The sequence below is a fragment of the Aptenodytes forsteri genome, unplaced genomic scaffold (assembly GCF_000699145.1).
Source record: "Aptenodytes forsteri isolate BGI_AS27 unplaced genomic scaffold, ASM69914v1 Scaffold1, whole genome shotgun sequence".
Lineage (NCBI taxonomy): Eukaryota > Metazoa > Chordata > Aves > Sphenisciformes > Spheniscidae > Aptenodytes > Aptenodytes forsteri.
Window position 1 is genome coordinate 3,757,424 of NW_008795035.1, and position 27,562 is coordinate 3,784,985.

The window sequence follows — 27,562 nt, forward strand, 5'->3', positions numbered from 1 at the left end:
GCGCTCCCCCTCTCCTTGCGATGCCCGCCGGGCCGTGCTGCCTGCAGGCAGGACGTGGCTAGGGCAGCGCCTGCAGCAGCGTGACCGGCCCTGCGTGAGGAGGGGCTGCCGGTGGATTTGGTTTTATGAAGTAGGTTGAGACCCCGCTCTTCGCTGCTGCAGCCCTTCTGGTGCTGTGTTGAAGCCACAGCTTTGCGTCTGCAGAAAACCACTTTCATTCAGCTCCAGCTGTGGGATAAGCACCCTTTTGGCAGAGACTGCAGCCCCTTACGGCCATTTTATGAAGCAGTTCGTGGCCTCGGTATTGGTTGCATGTGTAAAGCTTAAAACATAAGCCTGCTTGGAAAAAATTTAAGCTGGGGCCAGGGCAGCTGAGTCCCGATATACACTGGCAGTTGAGCACACCAGCATAAATGCAACGGAGAGAAAATTTAACAAAAAGTCAGCGTTGTGTCTTGGGCCGTCCCAGGCCTGTGCAGTGAGTCAGTGGAGTCCAGGTGCTGAACTGAACGGGAAGCAGAGCCTCACCTTTGCATGGACCCCGGCTGCTTTGCTGTGCGTTGCTGACGAGTAATACTGGTTACTGTTGGAAAACAGAAGTGGGCAGTTACAAAGACACAGCTGAGTTTGAGGGCAGGAGTAGGGAATTGCCTTCCAGGGCAGGAAGGCAGGCTGGGTGGTTCGGCTCTGCAGTCTCCTAAAGGAGAGCACAGTCAGTTCTTGAGACTTCCCGGGAGTTTCTTAGGGAGATTCATCTGGAGGACTAAGAAAGTGGAGCCAGTGACATTATATTGACTCCACTGATACTATCCTCCTAAATTAAATGGTGGAAGAACAAGGCCTGCCTGTGAGATAAAGTCAGGACCTACTTCGTCTGCCTACAAGGTTTTAATGGCAATTAGAGGGAGCAAGCGAAAAGTCGTGTCTCTCTGTAGAAAATGGTGGGTGTCTTTGGTTTGAATCGAACACAGTAAACCGTATTTCAGGGCTGTTGTGTTGCCTGTTGTGTTTGTGCTTTTGGCATTGTCTCAGAGGGCTGTTGTGTTGCCTGTTGTTGTGTTTGTGCTTTTGGCATTGTCTCACCTGTGTGTGTTTGCTCACAGGCCCGTGGGTCCCTTTGTGCCCGGCTCCAGGACTGGGTGAGGAGGGATGCTGGACGTGCTGAAGGATTATGGTAACCAGTTTGGAAATTGTTAACTGTCTGTTTAGCCCCAGACTGCTTGCGTAAACCTGTCTGATAACCGGTGCAGCCTTGTGAAAGGGCTTCGTGTGATGCCCTCCAGTGGCAACAACGTGTACTGATACTTTAAATCAAGAGGGAACAGAAGGGAATTGCAAAAAGTGATCCTTTTTGCCCAGCCTAAAGGGGTTTGAGGGTGAGTCCTGCTAAGCCCAAGGGCCTTTGGGCAGCCGTGGCAAGGTCCCCGGTTAGCTGCTGGGTGAGGCGTGGTTGGGGATATCTCATCCTTTGGCAGTTCCTGCTGCCACAAGCTCTGCAGGGGTGCAGAGATCGCTGCTGCAAATCAGGGCAGCCTGTGGGGCTCAGGTGGCCAATACCAGAGCTTTAGGCGTGAGCCCCTGTCCTTCGCAGGAGATGAATTTTGCTGTGTGCCAGTAAATGCTCATAGTGAAAAGGAACAGGAAGAAAAACGCCAACAGGTACCAGGAAAAATGCATATTGCAGCACATAACTCACTGTCAGAGACAGGGACAACTCATTTTTAACTGGCTGTTGTCCTTTCACATGATCTAGTTCAGCAGTGAGCCAGCATTCCTGTGGACAGGCCAGAGATGAGAACTGTTTTTGCCTCATCTGAGACACCTTTCAATGCAAAGAAATAGCTCTCAGATCGACAGCTCAACACAGTTCTCCAAGATGAGTGCTATCCCCAGGATTCCAGATAAACGGAATACACTTGGTGTTATCCTGCTCTGGGGTGCCGTGCTGGACCTGTTCATGCCCTTTAGCTTCAGTAGGAGGCTCCCCTTTTACTGTCAAATACAGCTTCCAGTGCTGTGCGGGGTTTGGCCCTTACTCACAGTCATACAGCACTTCCCCGTCTGGTGGACTTACATGGAAGGACGAGGTTGAGTCATACAGCACTTCCCCTGACTGGTGGACTTACATGGAAGGACGAGGTTGGTGTGAACATCCAGCTTGGGTGCCGTACTGGTCTGGTCAGTAGACCCTGTAGTGGAAGTGGTGGCCTCCCCGTAAAGGATTTGTGTAAAGGTGATTCACGGGGAGAGCTGGTTTTAAAAAATTCAGGTTGTTCATGCCTTTTCTTTGCTGTATAAATATTTAAGTGACAGGGTTGGGATTCCTAAGGGAGGAAATGCTTGGGTTATTGCTGACAGGTGAAGCTTTTATTAAACAGAAACATGCAGACTCATTTCCCATATCGTTTTTAACCTAGTAGCCAATTACTGCTTATTTGTTCTTTTTTCAGAGAGTTCTGTTGCTGCCTTAGCTGTCCTGTACCACGCCTGGCGATGACCACTGAGTCATATTCTGCTGTGCAGGCTGCTCCGTACTCGGCCATCAGGCCTGCATCCTCCAACAGATTCATCAAGCTGGCAACGTAATGACAGAGCTGTTTGGTACCCACGCCAAGGGTGTCCGATCACCTCGCATTTGGCTCAGAAAATCTGTCCTTGCAGCAGTCCTGTGGGAGGGTTGTGAAGTCCCGGGGACTCCCAGGGCAGTTCACCAGTTGAGAAATGGTTTGGATTGGGTTCTTAGATCATCCGAGGTGAACGGCTAGTCCTGGCGCCAGGATACAGGTATGGTTTAAACACTTGAGGTGAAAGCTGTTGGTGGGGAGCGGTGGGGACCGTTCACAACAGAACATCTGCTTTCCTCAGAATCGTCGGGTTCACCAGCAGTCTTTCTGCATTAAAGGCTTTGTTGGGAGGTTCAGACGTCCTCATACCTCTGCTCTGATACTTGCGTGTTTTACTCTTTCCGATATCTACTTGAAAAGAAGAGTGTGGCTCTTGATTTTTGGCAGATAAAAGTAAAACAGTGGGTGGAAGTTGGACCCTGCATCAAGGCATACATTTTTAAGCAAAGAAAAAAAAGGTGTTAAAACAACTTGGGTGGTGCTATCTCACCACTTCATTCCCCGGCAGAGGAGCCGTACACCTTAGGTGCTGTTCTCTGGTACGGCCTTGCCAATGTCAGCAGGGCTCACGTGGCCACCTCCTGCCCTCTGCATTGGCAGTGGTTGCTGGCTGAGTCACCTGCTTCTGCTGGACACGAGTTGTTGTGCTCGCTGCGAGACAGCAGCTGAAAGTCTCTGGCCTGCCTTACAGGGTGTCTGACAAAGTGACCGTAACGACCCTTTCTGCCCTGGAAATCTCTGAATTCCTGGTAGGCTAAGAAATGACACTGTACTTGCATAGCTGAGCGTCGCTAAACCCATCTTCTTTTGAGGCTTGCAAAACAAATAGATACCCAAGAGAAGATGGTACTAATTGCTGCCGTCATGACGTATTCAGCTCCTGTTTTTATGGTTTCTGCAAAGCCTGTTTTGGGGAGACTTTTTTTTTTAAGCTATCTGGGGAAGAACAGACAAGCTTTTGGCACACGGTTCTACATCAAATCTCTTCAGTTTTGCCAGGCTCTGTTTCTTTGTAGGCACCCTGTATATTGTAGAGGCTGCCGCCTGTTCCTGACTGTGCCCTAGAATGGAAACTTGAACCAATGATTGTTGTAATGAATGTGCAATAAATCTGTGGAAAAACTTGTCTGTTAATGCCTCTTGATTGAATTCAGGTAGTTTTGACATACAGAAATGAGGCTGTTTAGAGCTAGACAAGCCTGCTTGACAGGCAGTGCCTGTCTGATTATCTGGTGTCTGGAAATGAAGCCTGAAGAAGGGCATTTCAGCTGAGCGCTGGGCCAGCCCCCACCGGACACGCAAAGCTTCAAGGACACAGCATCAGGGGTGAGAAGTTCTCGGTGCCGAGGGGGAGAACAGATCTGCGAGTGTGGAGGATACACCCAGGTGGAGGTGAGCGTGGCCAAAAAGAACAAGCTAAAAATGGTGCTTTAGATTTCCCTACAGGGGCAATCAAGCACTGCAAAAGGCCTCAGGTTGTGTTTTGTTTTTTCCCTGGATGGATGAATGAGAGCATGGGCATTCTGTAAAAATGTCTTTTAATATTTGAGACTGTAGAGCATGCTTGGGTATTTCAAAAAGTGTGTGGTAGGCGCTAACAGTTCACACACAAGGGAGGCGTACTTGATTATCTTGTGTCACAGACTTCATGTAGCGACAAGAATACGTGATTGTGAGATCAGCTTCATGGCTGGAGTGTTTTCAGCTCTGTCTAGCAGCTGTGCAGTGATAATGCCTTTTGCTATTTTTGTTTTAATTTTTAGTTCCACAGCAGACACAAGAGTGGAATTAATGATTGCTCTGGAACAGGGGAGTTCCCTAGGCATCAAATGGGTCCTGAGGGAACCAGTGATGCAGCTGCCACTGCTGCTTGGTGACAGTGTCAGCTCTGAGAAGGATGGTATCCATTTCTAACTGGAGAATTCTGGGATGCTGATGGATCTTGTGACCATAATGGTTTTCTGCTAAGACCCTACCTAAGAGGACAGAAACTGTCGTAAGGGCTCAGACCTGGCAGCTGGTTTGGGTCAGGGTTGCTTTGTTCTCTTTCTTGGGAGGCAGCTGGTTTATAGGGAGCGTGATGGAGCAGTTAATGCTGAAAGGGCATTGCTCAATGCAGGTTACGTGTAGATGTGGCAGCTGCAGAACACAGGTTATGGGAGGGCAGTCCACGGGGGTATTGCAATTCCAGTATGTATCCGTAGGATACCAGGTGTTTCCAAAACAAAGCAGGGGTGGACGTAATGCTGGAAGTGTGAGTTGAACGCGTAAAGGTGCTGGCCAATATCTGCATTGAAAAATGACAGTCTGCAGTTCTCGTAGTCGAGCAGGATGCCAATCCTTCTGGGGGCGACAGTAATTCTGACGTCTGGCGTCATCCCGCTGTGCAGGAATTCGTACTTGTGCCTGTAGGCAAGAAACATAGACAAAAAACCTGAGGGCACCCTGGCTGCTCTCAAAGGGAAGCGCTTTGTGCACATGGGTGTGTTCCAGAGCGTGCTTCCTGCTTCACAGTCCCATCCCTCCTGTGTGCCCTGCGGTTACTGCCCCAGTCCCATCCACTTTGCTGAGCAATGGCTGTGTTTGCCGAGGAGTGGTGTGCTCCGCGCTTCCGCACAGCCTTATCCCGCAGTGCTCAGACCTGCCTGTCTAACCTGTGTAACAGGCCTCTTGTTTCATATCCCGGTCTGGCTGCGAATGGATGGGTGGTAGCCCTTAGATATGGACAAGGTCAGAGCGCAGCATGGGACTTCCCATTTTTTTCTGTGTCTCAGAGGGCAGTGTGGGTGTCCTGTAAATCGGAGGGTACACCCTTGCCACTAGGTTTAGCCTGAAGTTGTCTCTTCCTTCATGAAGGAGCTGTGTTCTGTTAGGCCACTTAGGCTTGCCCCAGAACAATGCTTGTCATCCCCTCAGCCTTGCCCCTAGATAGGTGTTGGGCACCGCCAAGGAGAGAGTTGGTGAGATGACTCAGTCCTGTCCTTCCAGGTCCTGCCATGCTGCCTGCTTGTGCCCTGAGGGCCTGTGGTACTGAGCCCTCTTCCCTGCCAAAGTTACGGGAACTGTTCAGGCCCACCTTCACAGCAGCAGCGAGGGAGCGTAATCCCTTGGGCAGAGGCTGCCTGGCTCACAGTGTGGCTAGGCATCGTCCAGACTATTGGACATAATTTTTCAAACCCCGCTCTCTAAATGACGTTTCTGGCTGCTTTTCCTACAGGACCTCCCTGCTTAGCCAGGGCGGTGTTGATGGGGAAGTTCCAGTCTTCGTGCTCCTTTACTAAAGGATGACATATTTTAATTGTGATTCCTGGACTGTGGAGGCCAGGAAGGTGCTCTGTATGTCAGCAGCTTTGTCATGAGGGTAGCCCTCTCCTTCCCCGTGTAGTCGCCGTTCGAGTACTGTTGAGGTTCTTCAACAGTTACTCAAACAGCTCTCCCTAGTGCGGCACGCTGCAACCAAAAATATGAGACTTTTATGGGAACATGTGCCTTTCTGAGCAGAAATGAGAAGATTTATTCAGCTGAAGTGAGTTATCTGGCATTTCATAAGGGCCAGCTTCTTCACTAACCACCTCCTCCACCCACACCGCTCAAACCTGAGAAAAATTCCCTGCAGAAATGGGTATGACAGTGACTCAAACTGAGCAATGGCCCAAGCTGCCTTTTCTCTCTGAAGTCCATGCTCATTGCTCCAGAAGAATGAGAACAAACCTCAATGTACCTCTTAGCTCAACGTAGCAAGGAAATCAAATTAGTCTGCCCACAGTGTATGGGAGAGTCATTAGTGTTAGTGGGTTTGGTCTCTCTCATTAAGCAGCATTTCTTGCTGTGTGGGAGGCGAATGCCAGCACTGCGAAGGACTCTGGCTATGCAGTGGACCAACTGCTGGGGAGCTGAGAGCAGCAGGCGCCTGGGGAGGAGCGTGTGCTCCAGCCAGCTGAGCTGCATCTAAAACCTCTCCCTGCGTACCAGCAGGCAGAGGACAGGCAGATTTGGGCCTGTGCTACGCCATCCTTACCATTTGCTGACTGTGCGTGCTGGGGACACCCAGGTGGTATCCAGGCGCCCTGTTCAAAGGGACCCAGCAGCACCCTGGCAACTCTTGCAGGCTGAGCGGTGAGCCATTCAGACAGGCAGTAGGCAATACTCAGGCATGCCTGGGGGTGTGACTTGTTTTCTTGCTCCTGGATGCTTCACAGGGTGCCCAAATCTCACATGGGAGTCAAAGGCAATGATGCTAATATGGTGTCCGGGGAAGAGCCAGCAGGTTCAGCTGAAGCATAAGGGGAGCTGGCATTTCTGCACGCAGGTATGGCTGTTAGGTACTTCCATGGGTGGGAGAGAGATCAAAACCGGTTGCATACAACTGTGTTTAGCCAGATACGTAGTTTCTAGCTTACATGGATCTATTACTCTCTGCCTTCCCACTGGGGTTTCGGTGACCTAAAACAAAGCCTTTACAGCTAACTTCTGTAATGCAGATTTTATTCAGATTTGTTCCTGCGACTGCCTATTTCAATGTGAGGATGTCATTAAGCAGGAGGATTTGCTTAAAGGTTCCAGTATCCTTCCAACAGCAGTTCACCGTGCCAACGGTGGAATGTCAGGGGCCCCTGGTTAAGTGCTTGGTCTGGACTTTGATATAAAATCTCTGGCTGCCCCCTGCAAGTAGGAGCTCTCTCTGCTGCTCTGCCTGCAGGTGTAAATGTAGGAGGTGTTCCTGTAGGGAGACCTGTAGCCTCCACAGCCCTTACCTCGATGGAGTGATGATATGCCTCATGCACCAGGATGAGTTGTTTGCCCCCAGATAACCATGTCTCGGAGTGTTTTCAAAAGCCACGCCGATTCTGTACTCTGTATCTTCCTCAACTTCCACCTCCCAGTAATGCTTTCCTGGAAATGGGATCAGACTTCCCAGGATCCCAATACACCTGTGGGAGACAAGACAGGAATATGTGCTTTGGCAGGGACTCTGCAATGCTATTTACAGTGTTTAGGTATGTAATGTACCTGGACATTACATATCAATAAACAAAAGCCACTTTTGCTGTCTCCTTAGCGGTGCAGCACGGATTTTTGACTACAGCAAAGTCCACGTGTTGAGGACCTGACACAGAACCTGCAGGTTTCTTTGCGACACCTACCTTGTTTTTACCTGTGGGTAGCTTTGCACAACTGAGTGCCTGGGGCACTTTCAGGAATAGGGAGAACAGCATCCTGTGCTGCCTGGGTTTTCTGGGAAAGTTATTACTTGCTAGAAAAGAGTGCTCTGGTGAACCCCAGTATAGCAGGGGGAAAAGGCTACAGATTTTGTATTTTCTTCCTAAACAGCCCAGGGCTTTACATGTCATTCACCATCAGGAATGGAGCACTCTGAGAGCATGAAACTCCTGGGGCAGTTGGGGAGGAGGAGACTTGCTTAAGCTGTGTTTGGAGAGACCAGCAAGAATTGAACACGGTAGCAGAGCTTGGAATATGCTTAGGTACCTGAGCCGTGAAAGGTTTTAACAGTAGACTGTGGTTCCTAGCCTTTATGATAGGAACCATGTAGAAGATGACTCTTTAAAAAGATGTGTAGGAGAGACAGACAAAGACAATATACCACAGAGAGACCCTTCAGCTTGATTTACAGGCACAGTCTCAGAGTCAAAGGAGCTGGGCACTTTGAAGATGCAAGTCTGCAAAAACACAGGTTCTGAAGCAAGAAAGTTGGGCAAAATAACCCATGCCAAATGCTTCTGAAACACCCTAACTCTATTTAAGAGGGCAACATGAATCCTGTAAGACTACACCCCAGCTTTTGCTCAGGGAAAGTACACGGTGTATTAGCTGTCATTGCTGCATCACAGGGGATAGCAGGTTGCAAAACACTTCCAGTTTTGGATGGGGAGTCACACACAACCTGTATGTTTCTGTGGTAGGGTCATCTACAGTTGTAAATTACAAAGACAAAGGATGTTGCTGGCAGACACTGAGCTCGTCTGCCTCTAGGTAATGCTGAGAAAGAGCTGCACTCGGCATTCGGAGGGCCTGATGTGTAAGGACAGGCATGCACAGCAAGACAGCTGTACTCTGTGCCACCTCAGCAGCAATCACTTAAAGCAAGTGTACAGTTCATTACAAGTGCATGTAGATGTCTTGGAAATAGCTTAAAGGCTGCTGAAATCTGGACTCAGAGGTATCCAGGCGCCCTGTTCAAAGGGACCCAGCAGCACCCTGGCAACTCTTGCAGGCTGAGCGGTGAGCCATTCAGACAGGCAGTAGGCAATACTCAGGCATGCCTGGGGGTGTGACTTGTTTTCTTGCTCCTGGATGCTTCACAGGGTGCCCAAATCTCACATGGGAGTCAAAGGCAATGATGCTAATATGGTGTCCAGGGAAGAGCCAGCAGGTTCAGCTGAAGCATAAGGGGAGCTGGCATTTCTGCACGCAGGTATGGCTGTTAGGTACTTCCATGGGTGGGAGAGAGATCAAAACCGGTTGCATACAACTGTGTTTAGCCAGATACGTAGTTTCTAGCTTACATGGATCTATTACTCTCTGCCTTCCCACTGGGGTTTCGGTGACCTAAAACAAAGCCTTTACAGCTAACTTCTGTAATGCAGATTTTATTCAGATTTGTTCCTGCGACTGCCTATTTCAATGTGAGGATGTCATTAAGCAGGAGGATTTGCTTAAAGGTTCCAGTATCCTTCCAACAGCAGTTCACCGTGCCAACGGTGGAATGTCAGGGGCCCCTGGTTAAGTGCTTGGTCTGGACTTTGATATAAAATCTCTGGCTGCCCCCTGCAAGTAGGAGCTCTCTCTGCTGCTCTGCCTGCAGGTGTAAATGTAGGAGGTGTTCCTGTAGGGAGACCTGTAGCCTCCACAGCCCTTACCTCGATGGAGTGATGATATGCCTCATGCACCAGGATGAGTTGTTTGCCCCCAGATAACCATGTCTCGGAGTGTTTTCAAAAGCCACGCCGATTCTGTACTCTGTATCTTCCTCAACTTCCACCTCCCAGTAATGCTTTCCTGGAAATGGGATCAGACTTCCCAGGATCCCAATACACCTGTGGGAGACAAGACAGGAATATGTGCTTTGGCAGGGACTCTGCAATGCTATTTACAGTGTTTAGGTATGTAATGTACCTGGACATTACATATCAATAAACAAAAGCCACTTTTGCTGTCTCCTTAGCGGTGCAGCACGGATTTTTGACTACAGCAAAGTCCACGTGTTGAGGACCTGACACAGAACCTGCAGGTTTCTTTGCGACACCTACCTTGTTTTTACCTGTGGGTAGCTTTGCACAACTGAGTGCCTGGGGCACTTTCAGGAATAGGGAGAACAGCATCCTGTGCTGCCTGGGTTTTCTGGGAAAGTTATTACTTGCTAGAAAAGAGTGCTCTGGTGAACCCCAGTATAGCAGGGGGAAAAGGCTACAGATTTTGTATTTTCTTCCTAAACAGCCCAGGGCTTTACATGTCATTCACCATCAGGAATGGAGCACTCTGAGAGCATGAAACTCCTGGGGCAGTTGGGGAGGAGGAGACTTGCTTAAGCTGTGTTTGGAGAGACCAGCAAGAATTGAACACGGTAGCAGAGCTTGGAATATGCTTAGGTACCTGAGCCGTGAAAGGTTTTAACAGTAGACTGTGGTTCCTAGCCTTTATGATAGGAACCATGTAGAAGATGACTCTTTAAAAAGATGTGTAGGAGAGACAGACAAAGACAATATACCACAGAGAGACCCTTCAGCTTGATTTACAGGCACAGTCTCAGAGTCAAAGGAGCTGGGCACTTTGAAGATGCAAGTCTGCAAAAACACAGGTTCTGAAGCAAGAAAGTTGGGCAAAATAACCCATGCCAAATGCTTCTGAAACACCCTAACTCTATTTAAGAGGGCAACATGAATCCTGTAAGACTACACCCCAGCTTTTGCTCAGGGAAAGTACACGGTGTATTAGCTGTCATTGCTGCATCACAGGGGATAGCAGGTTGCAAAACACTTCCAGTTTTGGATGGGGAGTCACACACAACCTGTATGTTTCTGTGGTAGGGTCATCTACAGTTGTAAATTACAAAGACAAAGGATGTTGCTGGCAGACACTGAGCTCGTCTGCCTCTAGGTAATGCTGAGAAAGAGCTGCACTCGGCATTCGGAGGGCCTGATGTGTAAGGACAGGCATGCACAGCAAGACAGCTGTACTCTGTGCCACCTCAGCAGCAATCACTTAAAGCAAGTGTACAGTTCATTACAAGTGCATGTAGATGTCTTGGAAATAGCTTAAAGGCTGCTGAAATCTGGACTCAGAGAGGCTGTGCTGCTATAGCTTGAGAAGGAAAAGGAATGATGCAAAATGGATGGGTAAACATCTGTGAACAAAATATTACCGTAGTAATGAGAGTTGCAAAGCCACCAAGGCAAACTTGAGTCAGACCGTAGGAGCTGCTGTGGTTAGGAAACACATTGGTCTTTCGGAGATCACACAAACTTCAGAAAGAAGAGTTTGCAATGTAATTTCCTTATAGTATGAGTGTTAGTCATTTCAGCTTGGGAGCTTTTTCTTTTTTTTTTTTTTCCCCACAGTATCTTGGCATGAAAGAGGCTTCTGAGAGTTCACTGTGGCATCAAAAACTCAGCCTCAGAGTTCAGAGTGAGATGAGTGCCAGTTCTGGCTGTTTATGTGAAACATAAAAGCACCCAGTGGAAGTGGGATGAAATCCCATTTAGGCTTATCATGATGACTTTAATGAAGAGAATCTTCTACCTCCTGACTCTTTTCTACTGAGCCTTCTAGTAACATTGCATTTCCATGGAGGGACTAAGTTGTGGGCTTGTATTAGTCTGTGTCTGCAGATGCCCGTCCTGGTTATATGTTGTTTCCGTGGTTCTGACTGGAAACATGCATTTTGGCAAGCTAAGTCTCTCATTTCAATGGCAAAGGGCGTAATTCTGTTTTGAAAGTAAAATCTGTAGGCCCAAATAGTATCAGCTAGATCTTTCAGCAAGAGGTAAGTATTCAGATCCCTCTCCTTTTCTTAGTGTTTGCTTTGGCACTGAAATACCTGTTCAAATTTAGCTGAAGGTGCCCAACATGTAAGCAGGTTTGTATGTAATTGTGTCTGGCTGCATCTGTAATCCTCTTTATGAACTTGCATTAACTTCCAAGTGATGCTTAAGTTCCAAAGAGCAGCTAGAGAGAGAGATTTAAACTCAGGAAATCAATGAGAGCTGCTGAAAGCCCCATTAGACACTTCCTGGCATCTCTTTAAAAAAACCCAAACAGGCCAACTGTGCTTTGAAGCCTCTTTCAAAGAAGAGGGTCAGGTGCCCAAAGCACCAATAGGTTTTTTTGCCCATTCTGTAGTATTTGCTGTAGTGAACAAGTTTTAAATAAGATGAGCGTTTGGTGGTTTCCATTGGACAGAGCTCTATAAAAACAGCCCCCAAACCTCCACGTGTGAAAACGAGACCGAGCAAGGATGGGCAGAGCCTCCTGCACATTATGCGCAAGGCTCTATCACCTCAGCAGCTTGCAGAGGAAAGGGCAGGAGTGAGGGAGCTACAGCCAGCAGAGAGAAGCAGCTCCTCAAGTCCTGGAAGTGTGCAAGTGCTGGATCACTGTAATTAAGAGAACCTAATGATTATGCCTTTTTTTTTTTTTTAAATCCCACTAGTGCTGTATTAAGAGTATATGGGGTTTGGTTGGTTTTTTTTCTTGTGACATTTTTCTGCGGTTTTTGGGCTCTGTAAAGAATTAAACGGGAAGAAAGTTTTGGAATTTAACAGAAGTCGGTGCACACATCATGCAAAGGGAGATGTTGTAGATAATATGTATTAGTCACCCTAGAAATTCTCAGAGCAACAAGCCACAGGGAGTTCAGTAATGGTGCTCAGGAACAATAACCCCAGTGAAACTATGGGGCCTGGATAAATGGATACGGAGTTTTACTCTCCAAGGAACTATGGGGAAAGCCTACCGTTTCAAACTGAATAGTTATCTTAGGAGTCCAACTTGAAATACCTTAAAATAAATCTGATTTTCTAGAAAATGAGTAATCCATATTTTAAAAGGACCGACAAATATGTTTGCAGTTGTCTAAAACTGAAGACAACCATAGTCACTTATGCGAAAACCAAGATGGAAAAAAACACTATAGGTTATACACACACATACAGTCTGGAAGTTTTACTTGGTTGGTGCCTGGCTTGAAAGTGAGGAGAGCTGCAATGACCAGTAAACCTTTTTAGTGGATTTAAATTCAGGGTAGGGGTGTGTTGTGGGCGAAGCAGCCACAAACCACATGCATTAGTTGCAACTGAAATTCTTCTGTATACCTTGCATTAGTTGCAACTGAAATTCTTCTGTATACCTTGTAAAGCTGTTATCATAGACAGGCAGATCACACTCCGGGTTTTCCAGTTCATCGCATGCAATTGTAAATCCATCATCTAGAATTGCCAGTAAAGGATGGGCTGTGTCCTCGTTAAGGCAGAAGTAGGTGCCTGCAAGAGAGGAGAATGCCTGAGGGTAACTCCAGCAACTCCTTATGGCATTAGGGTTTGCAGCAAGGGTGTGGTGAAATGTTGTTTGGATCCACAAAAAGATTAACCAGTGCTCTGGAAGGAATCTGTGGTTGACATTGAGAGGACAAGGTTGTCCATTTGGAGTTTTTCAAATAAATGGGTGTTTTACAGCTTAATACTGTTTAGTTATAGCCTTGTGAAAAAGAGAAAAGGGGTCTTAACCTGGTTTTGAACCCAGTCAGGGCTCAAAGGTGCAGGCGTTGCGCAGGAAGTAGCTATTCAAAGGTGAGGGGTCCTCCCTGCAATGGACTGCCCGGTTTCAATCTTCCTCAGAGCTGAAGTGATCTATTTTTAATCACTGAAAGGAGAAGGGGGGCTTAAAGGCCTCTCCATGGCCCCACTCTTCCATGCCAGGCACAGTTTGAAGAGAAGGAACCTCTACAAAGGTGCCACACGCAACATCCTTCATGCTTCAGCACCTCCTCTGAGCACCTGATCTGAATGAGCCCTCAGAGAGGTAAGTCAGCTAAGCCAGCCCAGGATAAAAGTACTTCTGCCTTTCTCCCTTTGGAGACTTCACAAAGCAGGTCTGATGCACTGCATTCTGATGAGCAGCCACGTGCGTCACAGCTGCTGTTTGTAGTTGGTGCTTGTGTATCCACCCCAGTAAGTAAGAATGAAAGGTCATTCGCAGTGTTGGAGGTGAGCGCTTGCAGCTGACAGATCAATTTGCATCAGCTGTTTGCATAGTGTAGACTCAGTTTGCATAATGTAGACTCCGAGAAGATAAATCTCTCCAAATGAAATCATTATAATCAAACTGCAAATTACTTCAATGCAAATACAATACAAACAATGACAGGGCAATTACAGGCATGTGCTGCTGAAAACAAACACATGCTGTGCAAGCAGAATTGGCAATTTCAAATATTGAGTTTGATTTAAGTAGTTGAAATACACATGAACAGTGGTAAGACAATGACAGTCTTCCTCTCCAAAGATTTAAGAATGATCATTTCTTTTCTCTGGTGCCACTGATGTGTAGCAGACACATTTCTTACTGAAACATAGCCTTTCGCAGATTAATGGGTGTGTGGTCAGCTTGCTGAATAAGCACAATTTGCAAATCTCTCGCAGAAGAGACACAGGTATGGTGCGAATGCATCTGTGAGTGATGTGGGAGGTTTGAGACACCCCAGTGAAGTTGCAGAGTCATTATAGCAGTGGTGAAGATGAAAACAGGTTGCTACCTGTAAGTCATTAAAACAAGCTTTGATTAGATGGTTGGGAGGGGAAAGGGACTTCCCTTTGGGGGAGAAGCTTAATCCTTGCCCAGCGTGGCACTGAAAGCAGAGATGATAATGCTATGTCAGTTACCAAAAGCAAAGCTTCCAGCTGAAAGCTGTGACTGCCTTTTTCCTGAGGAATAAAGGGAACCAGCCCTCAGAGCTTCCCCAGCCAAGCTGGAGACGTTCTATATACATACACGGGAAGACTTTGCATATCCAAATGACTCTGGAAAGTGCTGACTGACTGTCTCAGCCATACTTTCCAGCAGCAGCAGCGTTACAAGGTAATCTCTGAAGTAAACTAAAATCACACTACAACTTTCACAACTTTCTTCATTGGTGTGTCAGTACTTGGCAAGCTGGCAACATCTGGGGTCGTTGGGTTGATCTAGTCTTTTAAAATGTTTAGACATTAGTAACTTTCAAGTATCAAATGTACTGGACAGAAACAATTTTGAATTACAGAGCTAAAGCAATGCACTTATTGTTACAAAAAGTGTTTTTTTCATTCCTAAAAGGTTACCAGGTGTGTAATTAGATGTAAGAGATTAGGACCTGATCCAGAGGCCATTGAAACCAGCAGGAATCTTTCTGTTGAGATAATAGATGCTACAATAGGCTGCTGGAGTTGATCCGAGCTGTACAGTACCTGTGGTGTGTATCAGGACAGGTTCACTTCTTTCACTGGAACCACCCAGGTTTAGGGCTCTAACACAGATGCGATAGCTTTGTGTTGGCTGGAGGTGAATTAGGACTTCACAGTTAGGAATCCCAACAATAGATCTACAGAAAATAAATTCAGGGAAAATGATAGGGTAGAGAACAAAGGTAGGCCTCTGAGATCATTTTTCTGAACGACACAGAAGAAATTACATGATCAGCTTCTCTCGTAACCCATCAACAACACTTTAACTTGCACAGTTGTCAGTAGCGGGGGTAAGAGAGAGTCTGTGACAGACTATGCAGATTTTTACATTTGCTTCTGCCCTTTTCCCATACCCTGTATAGTCATTTTCGATTAACATTTATACAATTAATTTTACTAACAGGAATGTTTATAAAGGTGAATTCATCAAAGGGTCCCGAGTCCTTTCTTAGTGCTATCTGATGCCACGTGACTTGAAATGGTTTCATCTCTACCGGTCATGGACTCGATAGAATAGTGACTCACTCAGTAATAATATCGCCATTTTCTTCATCTGTCAGCTTGGACAATTCAACCATATAGGAATCAACAGGGTTAATGTCTCTAGATTCCCAGCACACCAGTGCTGCATTTTCACAGCTTCGGATCTTTTTACTCTTTATGGTAGGTGGTGAAGGAGCTAAAAAGTAGGCAAAAGAACAATTCTAAGCTGTTGCTTGAAGAGGTTTGCAACAAACATGCTTTGAAGACTTAAAAAATAGAACAAAGTTGTTTACTAATACTATATAGTTAAAGAAACCTGCTTCCCCAGTGGACAATAAACAGCAGGCAGGGTGGTTAACAGTACTATTCAAAGACTTAATTTGGACTATAAAGGTCCCAAGAGAATTAATCAGAGAAGTAACATACATAGAGACTGATTACACAACTCTTTTCTTTTTATCATTGGTTTTATTTTTGTCATAAAGGTGCATCTCTTCTCTGCTCTAAGATGTCAAAGACATCTTGGAATGAGTTCTTGAAGGTCTCACTCTGACTTGCTCAATTTGATGTCAGGATTTCACAAAAAAGAACCAGGGTCTGTAATTAATCTTGTTGCAGTTCAGCTATTGGGAAGAATTCCTGAAGACAAGCCACACTAATCAAATTGTGCTTGACTGAACTGCAGTTACAAAGGGCAGCATAGCAGGTGAATCCACAAAATATATACAGGCCAAGAAAAGGAGGGCTGGCATCCATCTGGCAGAACTGGGAGACTTGAGCCTTATTCCCAGCCCTCCTACATGCTTGCATTTAAATAAGTTATTTTGTCTCTGTGCTTCTGTTTCTTCAACTCTAAACCAGGGACAATTGCCCTGATAGGCTCTCCAAATAAAAATAGGAAATTCCCCTGCAGTCAGTAGACTTACATCGGAAGAAACAAAGCGCCCAGAAAGCATTACTGGCATAAAATTCAGAGATGACTGTGAATTTCACTATGAAGGTCACATAGTCATATGAATAAAATATTTTTACCTGTTACATAAACTGCTCTTTCACTTGGTGGACTGATACCAGAGGCATTTAAAGCACTGACCCAAAATTCATACTGTGTATTCGGCAACAAATTAGTAATGGTGCAGTATGTTTCTTTGACTTTTAGCGTATGCTCTGAAATGAAAACAACAAAGCATTTACAGTGCCTTTACACAGTTACCCACCCTTACCCAAAGCTGCCTCAAATAATGGAGTTGAGGTGCATTGTTTTGTGTGCTGAGTTCAAGAGAGCTCCTTGTGCTCCATACCCTTTAATTAGCTGTCAGGCTGTTTCACCATGCCTTCCTCTAAGGAGGCATAAATCAGGTAACGCATCAGCTTCTGAAGGAGCCACATCACTCAGGAAAAAAAAAAACCCAGAAAGAAAGGTCACCCAGCTGTCACTGAATTTTTTCTAAAAAGACCCTGCACGTTCCCACTCTGGGGATGCTGTCTGGTCAGCTCAACCCAGCAGTGGGACAAGAGCTGAAGCTATTTCACTACTCATTTCTCATTCTTCATCTTATAAAATTTGGACAGTTTCTGCTTTTTTTTCTGAACTGGCCACTTGGCACTACTGGCTCCCACTTTTGCTGGAGAAGTGACTGGGCGTTTTCAGGAAAAGGTTCTGCAAGAATATTATTAGCAAAGGCAATTTCGTCACAAGGCTGGGAAGGTTCTGCAAGAATATTATTAGTAAAGGCAGTTTCGTCACAAGGCTGGGACCTTTTAGGATGGTCCTGTGGTTCTTTTTTTGTGTGTGTAGGTGATGGGGAGTTACAGCCTATTATTAGCACTGAGATAAACTGTAAGATGACTGTGGGGGTTTCAGTGGGTGTGCCGATAATATGATGATTCGCTCTCTAAAAATACTGTGCCTTGCAGTGGATGCAGCGCATGCATGTCTAACGCAGTGCCCACCCCCCAGGAAAAGAAGTGCTACTGTTGAGACCTGACTCCATCCACTGTCCCCTTCCCACTCCTGCTACCCCAGCTGCTGTCCCGTCCTGTCTTTGCTCCTGTGATGGGTCCTGCTGCAGCCAGTAGCTTGGCAAACCTGGCAGGGGAAGAGCGACAAAGCCAGAAGCAGGAAATGTGGTGGCAGATATGACAGTTTTGGTGGCGGAGAGAGTGCACAGAAGGTGCACTGGTTGCCACAGCAAGTCCAGAGGCACCTTGGAACTAGCTGTTTTTGCCAGTGGGGAGCTGAGGTGTCCCCTTGGGTCCAGGCCTCCTTACCTGCTTGTTCATCGCTGTGCTTCTCGTTGCTCACTGGTTTATAGCACAGTTGGTAGCACTCAACAGTGTCATCTGAGAAGAGGCCCCAGCAAACTCTCAGTGAGGTGCCAGTTGCTGCATTGGGAGCCTGGGGATTGATCACAGGGGCACAAGGAGCTACAGGGAGGAAAACAGGTCAGTTTTTTAATGTATAAGCATGGTATGTTGTTCACAGGCAAACACCTCTCCTCTCACAAAGGTGTTTACACAAAGCCTAGGCATTGAGTAGAGTCATATTCCTCCCACATAGAGAAAAGTTAGGAGCTGGCCCTGTAAATAGTTGCAGATAATAATCAGGTCATTGGTGTATGAACTAGTCTTGCTTCAAATCAAAATCAAAACAACAAAATACATAAGCCTCTGCCTAACCCTCCTCTGTAAACTTGACCTCCCCTGCCTCCGAGGGCTGCTGTTCCCCAGCGAGCTAGTATGGTCCTGCAGGAGCAACATCTGACACGCGCTGCACTGCTGCAGACCAGCCCAGCGGCTGAGGAGTCTCTGGAGGAAAGATGAGGGAAAAGCTGTACGACATGGGGTCAACAGCACAAGCAAACAAGTAATAAATGCTATTTTTAATTTAAGAAAACACAATGTATGGGCATAAAAAATGCATGGTGTTCTTTCTGACCATTTGTGGTGTGCCAGAAAAGATTCAAAATCTTTTGTATTTTTATTTTTTTAATTATTAGAAATTTGTCTGGGTTTTGCTCTGTTTCCTGTGGATAACAGGAAAAATGTTTGCTAAATAGCAGAGGAACAAGCCACTGAAATCTGGTTATCGAGGCAAGCTGTGCAGGTTGTTTAAAGCAGTCTGGTGTCCCTCTCTACTTTGTTCAAGCAACTACAAGGTAAGACAAGTTATCACCAACTAAGCATGCCTGACCCCTCAATAGAAGGGGGGAGTCTTTGTGAGTCTTCTGGGAAATTATCCAGCAAAAGCAGGGAAGACCAAACTTGGCAGTTCTGGTAATTTTATACTGAAAACAAATGAAAAAAAAATTAAAAATAGCTTCCAGTGTCTCTGTATACATAGGCAAACAAAAAAATCTAGAGGAAAAACTAGGGAGAAGCTAATTCAGGCTTTGCAGTTCTCCTTTAAAAGAAGTAATGGACTTCTGTTTAATACATATCCTTAATTAAATGTAAATAGGTCTGAAATAATAATCAGGTAGGAAGAGTACCTGGAATAGTATTAATGGAGTTCATCAGTTGTTCAACTTCAGAGAAATCTATGACCCGCTCTTCAAAGTCTGGCAGTGTTGAAAGCTCTAAATCCACTTCTTTCTTTAAGAATTCTTCTAGCCTGTAATTGTAGGGAAAAAAAAAAGTCTAATTGGAAGTACCATAGTGTTGGAGATACCTTCCTATGATACCTATTAGTAAGAGCAAAAGAACATCAAACTCTAAATTAACAGCTATTTCCTTAAAATAATGTTTTCATAGTTGTACAAAGCTCAGTCTCCCCATGCCCTTTGCTTGGAGATACACGGCCGTACATCAGATCAGTGCTCCAAGATGCCAAACAGAGCTGGATGCTGATGGGACTGAGGGACCATGCTTTGTGTGCCCTACTCACGCAGCGAGCTGGCTGCAGCACACTGCAATCCCACTGAGCAGGTGAGTGAGATTTCCCCAGCACCCCTCTGTGGGAAGCAAGCTATTAGCTCCATGACTTTCATTATTTAGAATTTGTGACACTGTTACTAATTCAGGACCTCATGGTTCTAGGTGTTGTGAATTTGAAACAAAGGGGTATCTTTTCTCTGTGTTTTCATAAATGATGACAGTCAATTTAAATGTATACTTTTTGCAATTGATTTAGTGTGCCTTAAGATTTCTTCCAACTGCTCCAAGATCTTTCAGTATCTGTTTTGAGCTCCCACAGATTGACTTTCTACCCCTCTATACTAATGCATGAAGAAGCCTAATCCCTACATAGGGAGCTCAGTTTTAGGCAGATTTGTATCCAGAGCATTTCTTTCAGGATCATTAGCAATCCTGTTTCTCAGTCACTGAAATTAGGTCCTTATGACTAAACCGAAAACAGTGATTTATTCATGCTCTAACTCTCCCTTTGGGTTTTTTAAAATTGGCTCAAAACTAGTTTTGAGTGTTAAACTTCTTAGAGCAACATTTTCTGCTGCAGTTTGAACCAGAAATACTGAAGATTTCAATAGCTGTAGTAGCTTAGATAACATTTGTGTGCCTGAACAGAGTCCAGAACATGCAAGTGTCTCCAATAACCAGGCCCAATTAGCAGGAAGGAATGTGACACAAAATCCCAGACTTTGATACTACCTGTCAACCATGGTTACTGCTGCCTGTGGAAAAAAGAGAGCGAGCGTTAAAGACAGAAAAGATACATTTCTTGCATTAGTCTACATCATGCTGTTGGCCTGTCATACATGAATTGTCCCAAATGCAGCCCTTAGAGTGAGCTAATTGGCCCTCACCCAGCACTAAGAACAAAGCCGTGCCTAACTGTCCATACAAATGGACAGATCTTGGCTGAATTTACAGTAAGATAACATGCAGTATCAGGCAGTGACCAGTGTCTACCCATCTAGACTCTAGACTGTATCCTTCCTCAAGTGTCCAAAATGCCAACAGATCCTTCACAAACAAAAAACCAACAACAGCTGGGGAAAATAACTTAGTGAAATTATCTGCATTGGAGGCAGTGCATGTTACTGGAAGACAGACGTCTTCTCTCATCCCTGGAGAAACCTAAGCAACTGAGAGCTCATGACCAAGAGCTATTCACTTCTTGGTGAATAATGGTTCCTAGGGGTGATGTAAAATTGTTTACGAGCTAAGAAGACAATAAGGTTATTCCAGAGATGCAGAGGAATGGGAAAAGTCAGCTCACGTGAAGAACTCCGCAGGCTGGAGTGACACAGCAAGCTGATCCATTGCAGCAGACTGGAGGTGTTAGATGTGTTTACTGTCCGGTTCCGAAGTTACTGTGGCTGTGCTATAGAAATGCTCCCACCCACCTGAGTCACAGGACAGCTCAGATTAGAGCAATCGCTCATCAGCAGTGAAAATTCTCATTTTTTTCCAATTATTTTTCTACCTGCTAAAGAAAAATAACTTCTTGACACCTCCTCAACAGTGGGATTCATCCATCACTTTGCAGGAGCTCCTGACGTATTTAGTTTGGAGCCTCCTGTTCAGCTGAACTTTCCAACAAAATGAGCAAGAAAAAGAAACATCTTACAAAGTGGTTGCATCAGCCTGCCTGCTGTGAGCCCAGAATAGAGCAAGAGAGCTGAGCCTGCATGAGGCAATGAACACTAAGTGCTTCCAGAGTTTCCCGAGATAAGCTTTTTAGAGAGAGATCTTCTCTCTGAACCCCAGTGAGACTCATAAATCATTGAGCATCCAGGCTACAATCTTCTGCTGCTGCTTCTGCATTTTGGCCTCGTTGTGTTGCCCCACTAAGTCAATGCCACCATGCCAAGCACCTGGAGCAGTGACAGCACCATGGACCGAGCACCCCAGATGCTCTCTAGAAATAAACCCACTTGGGACTTCCCAGCTGGGGACTACTTGCAAGCAGCAAAGAGCATTTAGAAGGGGCCTTGCAAGTTAAAGCTCTTTACCTTCATAAAATTGGCTTTGTCATTTTCCAGGTAAAGCTCCTGGGTTGTGTCTGTCAGCTCCTTGCAGGTGTCGAGACGTTCCCCACAACTGACCAGCTGCCCATATAAAGCTTCCAGCTTCTGCCTCTTCTCTTCCCCCAGTGCTTCCAACTGTTCTTCGTACTTCTGAGCAAGCACTTGCACTGCATCGTTGTAATGTGCCTCGAAGTTCTGCTCCTGCCTCCCAAAGTTTTCCTGCAAGGCATTTGGGGGTTTGTTCCTTGGTGTCAGGCCTGATCCATAGCTCAGCCAGAGAAAAATCTTACTCAGGTCTGCCTAAAATTCTCCTTGCCAGGGAGGCAATGCCAGTACACAGAAGCTGTAATTTGACTAATTTGCATTTTTTAGGGGTTTATTCTAATCATTCACCCCTACTGAGGCACAAGAGAGTGTTGGATCTGGTTCCAGGCATAGTAAGAGCACCAGAAATTATAATAAAAATAATTATGCAAGTCAACTGTCTCCAGCCTAAGCCCGGGGAGCACAATTAGGGATATATCCTAGCCATAATCTCACAAGTGTTTCCACCAACACAGTCAAGCACATCCTTCCATGAGAGAAACCATGGCAACCCAGTGGGATCCATGGATTCGCACTGGGGGAGCTGAGCAGCTAATGCTGGTATCCTCACTCACTGCTGGAGAAAGCATTAGGAAGGAAGATTTAAGGAGCAGGCAAGGCTTTATTGCCAGTAGCTGCCCACTGCTCAGGCACCGATGTCCTTCTGTGCCACATGCAGCAGAGAAAAGGCAGTAGGTGCCTTGAGTTACTGCTTCAGTTTGACTTGCTACCAGCTGGGCTCCTTCCCCTGGGGCCAAGTTGGCATCAGGCGAGCAGGAGCACAGCCCTTGAAGTGCCGTAGCTTGATGCAGCTGGTCCAAGGGTTTGCCTGTATCTGGCACTTCTGTGAATGAAACTGAGTGAACACGAGGGGTACACTCTGGATGGACTAGTTAGATCACAGTCTTTGGCCATTTAAAACTAAGGTAACCTGAGTGGGGATCACTTTATTTCTGAATGCAAGTGTCTGCACAAATGCTTAATATGGTTTTACTAGCCCACAGAAAAAAATTCATTAGGATGAATTTTCCTGAGTACCTCAGTCTAGGCCAACCCCAAGATAACTCTGTGCTCTGTTACCATAATTACTCACCGTATTAACAACTGAACACTATGACTGTCAAAACTGTTCTAACCACAGTACCACAAAGTCAGCCCAAGAAAAAATGCCTTACCTCTACGGTGATGAAGATTTCCTCCAAGTGACTGGCAAAGTTTTCCATCTGAGCAATCTGCTCTTCCAACTTGCACATATTTTTATGAATCTCCTCCTACCAAAACACCCAGTGTGATTCTTAGTATGTCTGAACACTATTTTTGAGGGACCGCAGTACACTTGTATTACTCTTACCCTTTCGCTTTCCACAGCACTGGGGAGCTGTGCCACCTCATGATCCTTGTGTTCACCAAACAGTTTGTCAAAAGCTCGGATTGGCATCTTGCAGGTAGAGCAAAAAACATTTGCTGCTTCCTCCTCCTCACTGACAGCCTGACTGCTCCACTCATCCGACATGCCGCCACTGCTAAGCCCCTCTCTGGACCATGTGTGGCGCTCAGCCTCATCCTCTGCTCTGGCTTTGCTCTGATCTTCATCTTGAGAAGCCTCACCAGGAAATCCCTGCTGCTTTGTGCTTTGACTTTGATCTTTCACTGGAGAGCTGCTTTTTGATGCATTATATATGGAGCCTTGTGATCCTGCTTCTTCTGTGCGAGCAGGTGGCCATCTGCTTTCCACCATCTCCAGATGTCCTCCAAGAAGCTCAAGCTCTTTTTCTCTATCCTCATCAAGTCCATACATCTTAGCCAACTCTGCAACCTCCTTTTCCAAGTCATATCCAGCTTCTTGCGAGCGCTGAAATTTTTCGCTACTCAATGCAGATTCCTTTCTGGTATCCCCCAGAGATCTGTCTTCTTGACCAGATGGCTCTTCGGGAAAGATATCAAACCTCTCCTTTGATCCATAAAGATCCATGTGATAAAATATCAAGCCTTCAGCCTCACTAGACCCTGGGACTGGTGGGGAAGCTGAACGACTGGGCGACTGGTAACTAGTTTCATACTCTCTTGTGCTGCCAGATCTGGATGACATTGGTATCCTCAGTGGGGCTTTTGAGATGAGTCTCAAACCTGTAAAAGGTAAGAAAGATCCTTAGCTACATACTTAGATATCAAGCATGAGTTTTTCTTGCTTAAAAATATACAGATGGAATAGGTTTGGCTGAGGACTGCTCAGGGCCTGGAGGTAGGCATGGGAAAGACCAAAGCTGATAGTGAAGCCACGGGAAGCTTGTTTTTTCTTGCCTCCATGCAAGCCGTCTCTGGTGTGCATTCTATGTTTTCTGAGTGGCTCATTTGTGACCCTGATGTCTGATTTCCAAACTGTGGAATAGTCCTGTCCTCAGCTCAACACTGCGACTGTGCTTCAGGTGCACGTAGTGCTGTTCTGTGCAATTGGAGATGGCCTGGTTTGAAGTCTGCTCACCCTTCAGCTGCTGTCAACTGCTTTTTCTCAACTGTCAGCCAGGCATACTGTAGGATGCCCTCTCTTGTGACCACTGATGCCATATGACGCAATAGTAAATGCCCTGAAAAATCCTGTTCTGGATTTTTCAAGTTGCCATTCTTGATACTGAAACTTGAGGTTTCTTTTAACATTATTCTCAGTCCAGGTCTCAGGTCCTTTCTACAAAACAGGGAAAAATACTGCCCTTTGGGGGTCCTCAGGTGCTGTGAAAATATGTATTTTAACATAAATGAAGCTCAGAAAAAAGATCGATGATGATCCCCATGATAAAGCATAGAGTAATTAGGAAGCAAGGCAGGTCATTGGCCCCTGAATTGAGAGAAGCCTGCTCTGACCTGGAGCTTGCACACTTTGTTCATTCTGTGCAACGTGGGAGGTGCAAAAAGAGCATATGGATGCGAAATACAAAGCTGTATGATAAAGCAGATGCATGTGGGACAACAGTAAAGGTGCAAGGGCAATCTTAACCCTGACTCCCCAAGCCCACTCTTTCCAACCAGCACGTATTAACAACAGCACGTGAAACAATGCTAGTACAGAGGGACCACATGGTGCTCTGTCAGAGCTGCAACATCCCTGCGGTCCTCCACTGTTCACCAGCACTAACAAAATCGCGGCCACAAAACTACTCAGGTCAATTTTCTCAGCAGTTTACTACTACAATCAAAAGAGTTCATGGAAAGATTTCAGCTGAATATTAATGAACCTATAGTTACATCTAGTCCTAGCTCAGTGAAGCATATGAAAGCTTTAAAACCACTTTCTCGCAGAAAAAAGCCAAAAGGTCAGTCAGACATTAAGGTTACCAGAGCTTCTGCAGAAGCTTTTACATAAGCTTTGCTTTCAAACTGCTTTTTATGGTCTTCGTAGTTTTGAGTACTTGCTATCACTTCAAATTTATTTCATCAATATTTTACTAATATTCCTGAGGATTACTTAGCTAACAAAGTCAACACAGTCAGTGACTTATTAGAAAGCAACTTCTCGAACCAGTGAAAAATGTTAAGAAACTCCCAACTCTCCAGTTTTATATCAATGACTGAAAACAGTCCAGCCTACCAGATCTGCAAGACAACACACACAGAAGTTCAGCGTTTGTCTTCTGGCACTGCAGACATGGGTGTGGATTCTACAGCTAGCAATATCTTACTCTAGACAAAAGCACTGAAGTTAAGCAGAAATACTATTTATGCTAAAGGTGATAAAATAAATCATGCAAATTTTAACATATTAAACAGAGAAAAGGTCTTGACACATACCAGAAAATGTTGTCTGGCTCCCACAAAGACTTTTTTCCCCATAATTATAACAATAAGGCTTGCTTTAGAAGCTACTACTAACTAGAAAAGTGAATTAACAAGTATTTTTCCTACCAAAATGGTAGCAATTAAATTACATAAATTAAAATGAACATAATTAAGCTCATCTGGAACCCTGCTGCCTAAATAAGATTTTCAGATGAGTGCTCAGTGTTTGCTCAGTTTACAGGCACAGATACAATTACAGTGAAGAATGTTTAAGTCCGTGACCATCAATTATCGAAAATATATAACAAAGAATGTTACTGCCTGAACACTTGCCTTCTATCTTAAGACGTCGTAAGTTCTTCTGATAGCTCAGATGGCATCAAACTTCACATTTATTTCCCCTAGTAAAAATTAATTCACACGAAAGCAATTCCCTGCCACTTTCCTATGACTGCAGTTGGAAGACTTATTACCGTAACCCTAGACCGGCTCTTTGCTCAGGGGACATACCAGCAATGAGCAATGGAACAAATATAGATGTGCCCTGGCTGTCCTTCAGCAGCGTGCTGCCTGAGTGTCACCAGGATGAATGTCAAACGCCGAGAAAAGGCTCTGAAGGTTGATTCCTGGATCTGAAGTACTTGGAACAATTATACAGACACCTTGCTAAAGCCAGAGCACCCTCTCACTTTCTGAGCTGGTATTAATAAACGCAGCAGAGTGCAGTCATTGACTCTAGGTGTGATTTCCAAGGCTGTGGTGCTAGGCAGAGTATGGTGTGTGGGATACACAAAACGTGCACTCTGCACAAACTCAAACGGCTGGAGGCATACTTACAGCATTGCTGCATATTTAAATGGAAGTATCTGTTCTGTTCTTTGCAAAAGTTTAATGGCAAAGTCCTTCTCTCTATTAAATTAGCAGAAGCTTTACTATGGGGTTGAGTTGGAATCAAGATCAGATTCTAGAAACAAATATTAAACCCCCAGAATTTAGAAAAAAATCAGAAATCATAATGTTGCATACACTATTATACATATACATACATCCCCACCCTGTATCTGTACGCTAGACCACTGGAAAGCTAATTATAGTGAAGAAAGTGGCCAATGGCCCAGCTAGGGAGGGTTTTCACGGGAACATATCCCCTCAGTCTGCGCTCAGTAGTGGTTCACCTGATAAAAACCAGGCTGTGTATTACCACTGATTATTGTGATTACTGTAGCACTTGAGCTTTACGTATCCACTCAAGCCCACAGTTGTCCAGCATACATAATCTTCTGCTTGTGAACGTGCTACTGAGCCAGCCCTGCTGGCAAGAGGTTTTTAAGCACTTTTGAGACCATTGCATTGTATACGTCTTGAGCTCAGGGGACAGCGCAAGGGGAAACGTCTGTTGGATCTTGTCACAGCTCTGCTTTTTCCTCCTTTTCCAATTAAACTTGGTGTCATTTCCTCACATTTCTAGCAGTGCAATTGTTTGCTGTTTTGGTGAGGAATTACAAGTTAATTACCCACGTAGTCATGATCTCATTGCCGCTGACAGTGCCTCTATCATCTGTGAGATCAGAGAAGAAATGTTTTCACATAAATGGTGTAGCCTTTGCTGAAATGTTAACTTTTATGCTGTCAGACAGATTTTATTAATTTTTCAAACGAGAACTTATTTTTGCCCTTATACTGTTAAGCTACACTATCTTGCAGGCTTAATTTATTGAAAAATTAGTAGTGCCAGCTTTGCTTCCAGAGACTAGAATCTAACATTCTGTTTACCATGAATTAAATTCAGCCTTGCACACAAGGCCTGAATAAGAGATATGTGCTATATAAAAACCCCTTTGCTCCCCGCTCCCTTCAGAGGCCCGTGAGGCGGTATTTAGGCGGTATAATAAGTATGACGGCCTTCAGACTGAGTTTGATTTAAGGACAAGCACCATTTGACTGCAAGGTGGTTTGCGGCCGCGGCCCCTGGGCGTGTGGCACAGCAGGCGCCGGGGCCTGGGGCCACCCGGCACCCCCAGGGCTCGAATGCTGACAGAGGGTAGCGCGCCTCTCTCCATTTTGAAGGGCGGGGAAGGAGTGTGGGGCTTCGGCTGGCAACAACCTGTGAAATTTCACCGGTCCCATGGGAGCGATGCCGGGAAAACCGCTCGCGCACGGCAGCCTTCCCTCCGCCAGCGGCCACGGCAGTCAACGGCCCAAACCCGCGGGGCGCAGG

At 45.6% G+C, this 27,562-nt stretch overlaps 1 protein-coding gene and 1 long non-coding RNA gene across 4 annotated transcripts; one reads left to right on the top strand and one right to left on the bottom strand.

Annotated features, from left to right (window-relative positions):
- The first annotated feature begins 12 nt into the window (after positions 1 to 12).
- LOC103896642 lies at positions 13 to 3,738 on the top strand. The gene is made up of 3 exons (XR_657421.2): positions 13 to 301; positions 1,104 to 1,174; positions 2,451 to 3,738. It is a non-coding gene; the product is annotated as an uncharacterized LOC103896642 (long non-coding RNA).
- FSD2 (fibronectin type III and SPRY domain containing 2) lies at positions 2,356 to 25,785 on the bottom strand. Of its 3 annotated transcripts, none has more exons than XM_009276529.2 (13): positions 25,678 to 25,785; positions 22,925 to 23,700; positions 22,749 to 22,844; positions 21,475 to 21,708; positions 20,168 to 20,190; positions 19,051 to 19,172; positions 17,831 to 17,986; positions 16,592 to 16,726; positions 15,602 to 15,755; positions 15,080 to 15,213; positions 12,988 to 13,120; positions 9,503 to 9,679; positions 2,356 to 5,030 (listed from the first exon to the last, which is right to left on the bottom strand). In XM_009276529.2, exons 2-13 carry the CDS (start codon positions 23,660 to 23,662, stop codon positions 4,778 to 4,780), a joined length of 2,355 nt encoding a protein of 784 aa, XP_009274804.1. In that variant the 5' UTR covers positions 23,663 to 23,700; positions 25,678 to 25,785; the 3' UTR covers positions 2,356 to 4,777. The 3 variants fall into 3 exon arrangements, with proteins under 3 accessions (XP_009274804.1, XP_009274803.1, XP_009274805.1); XM_009276528.1 differs by lacking the exon at positions 25,678 to 25,785 and adding an exon at positions 25,357 to 25,658; XM_009276530.1 differs by lacking the exons at positions 2,356 to 5,030; positions 25,678 to 25,785 and adding an exon at positions 25,357 to 25,658 and having other exon boundaries at positions 9,554 to 9,679; positions 12,953 to 13,120.
- Between the last annotated feature and the right edge of the window lie 1,777 nt (positions 25,786 to 27,562).

Bases quoted from the DNA above. Each gene is read 5' to 3' on its own strand.
- FSD2 (XM_009276529.2), bottom strand. From the start codon at position 23,662: ATGTCATCCAGATCTGGCAGCACAAGAGAGTATGAAACTAGTTACCAG. The intron at 13,121-15,079 runs GTACTGTACAGC...CCTCTCTTGCAG, and splicing joins TGTCCTGATACACACCACAG to GCACCTACTTCTGCCTTAAC. The intron at 5,031-9,502 runs GTAAGGGCTGTG...TCTTGCCTACAG, and splicing joins CATATCATCACTCCATCGAG to GCACAAGTACGAATTCCTGC.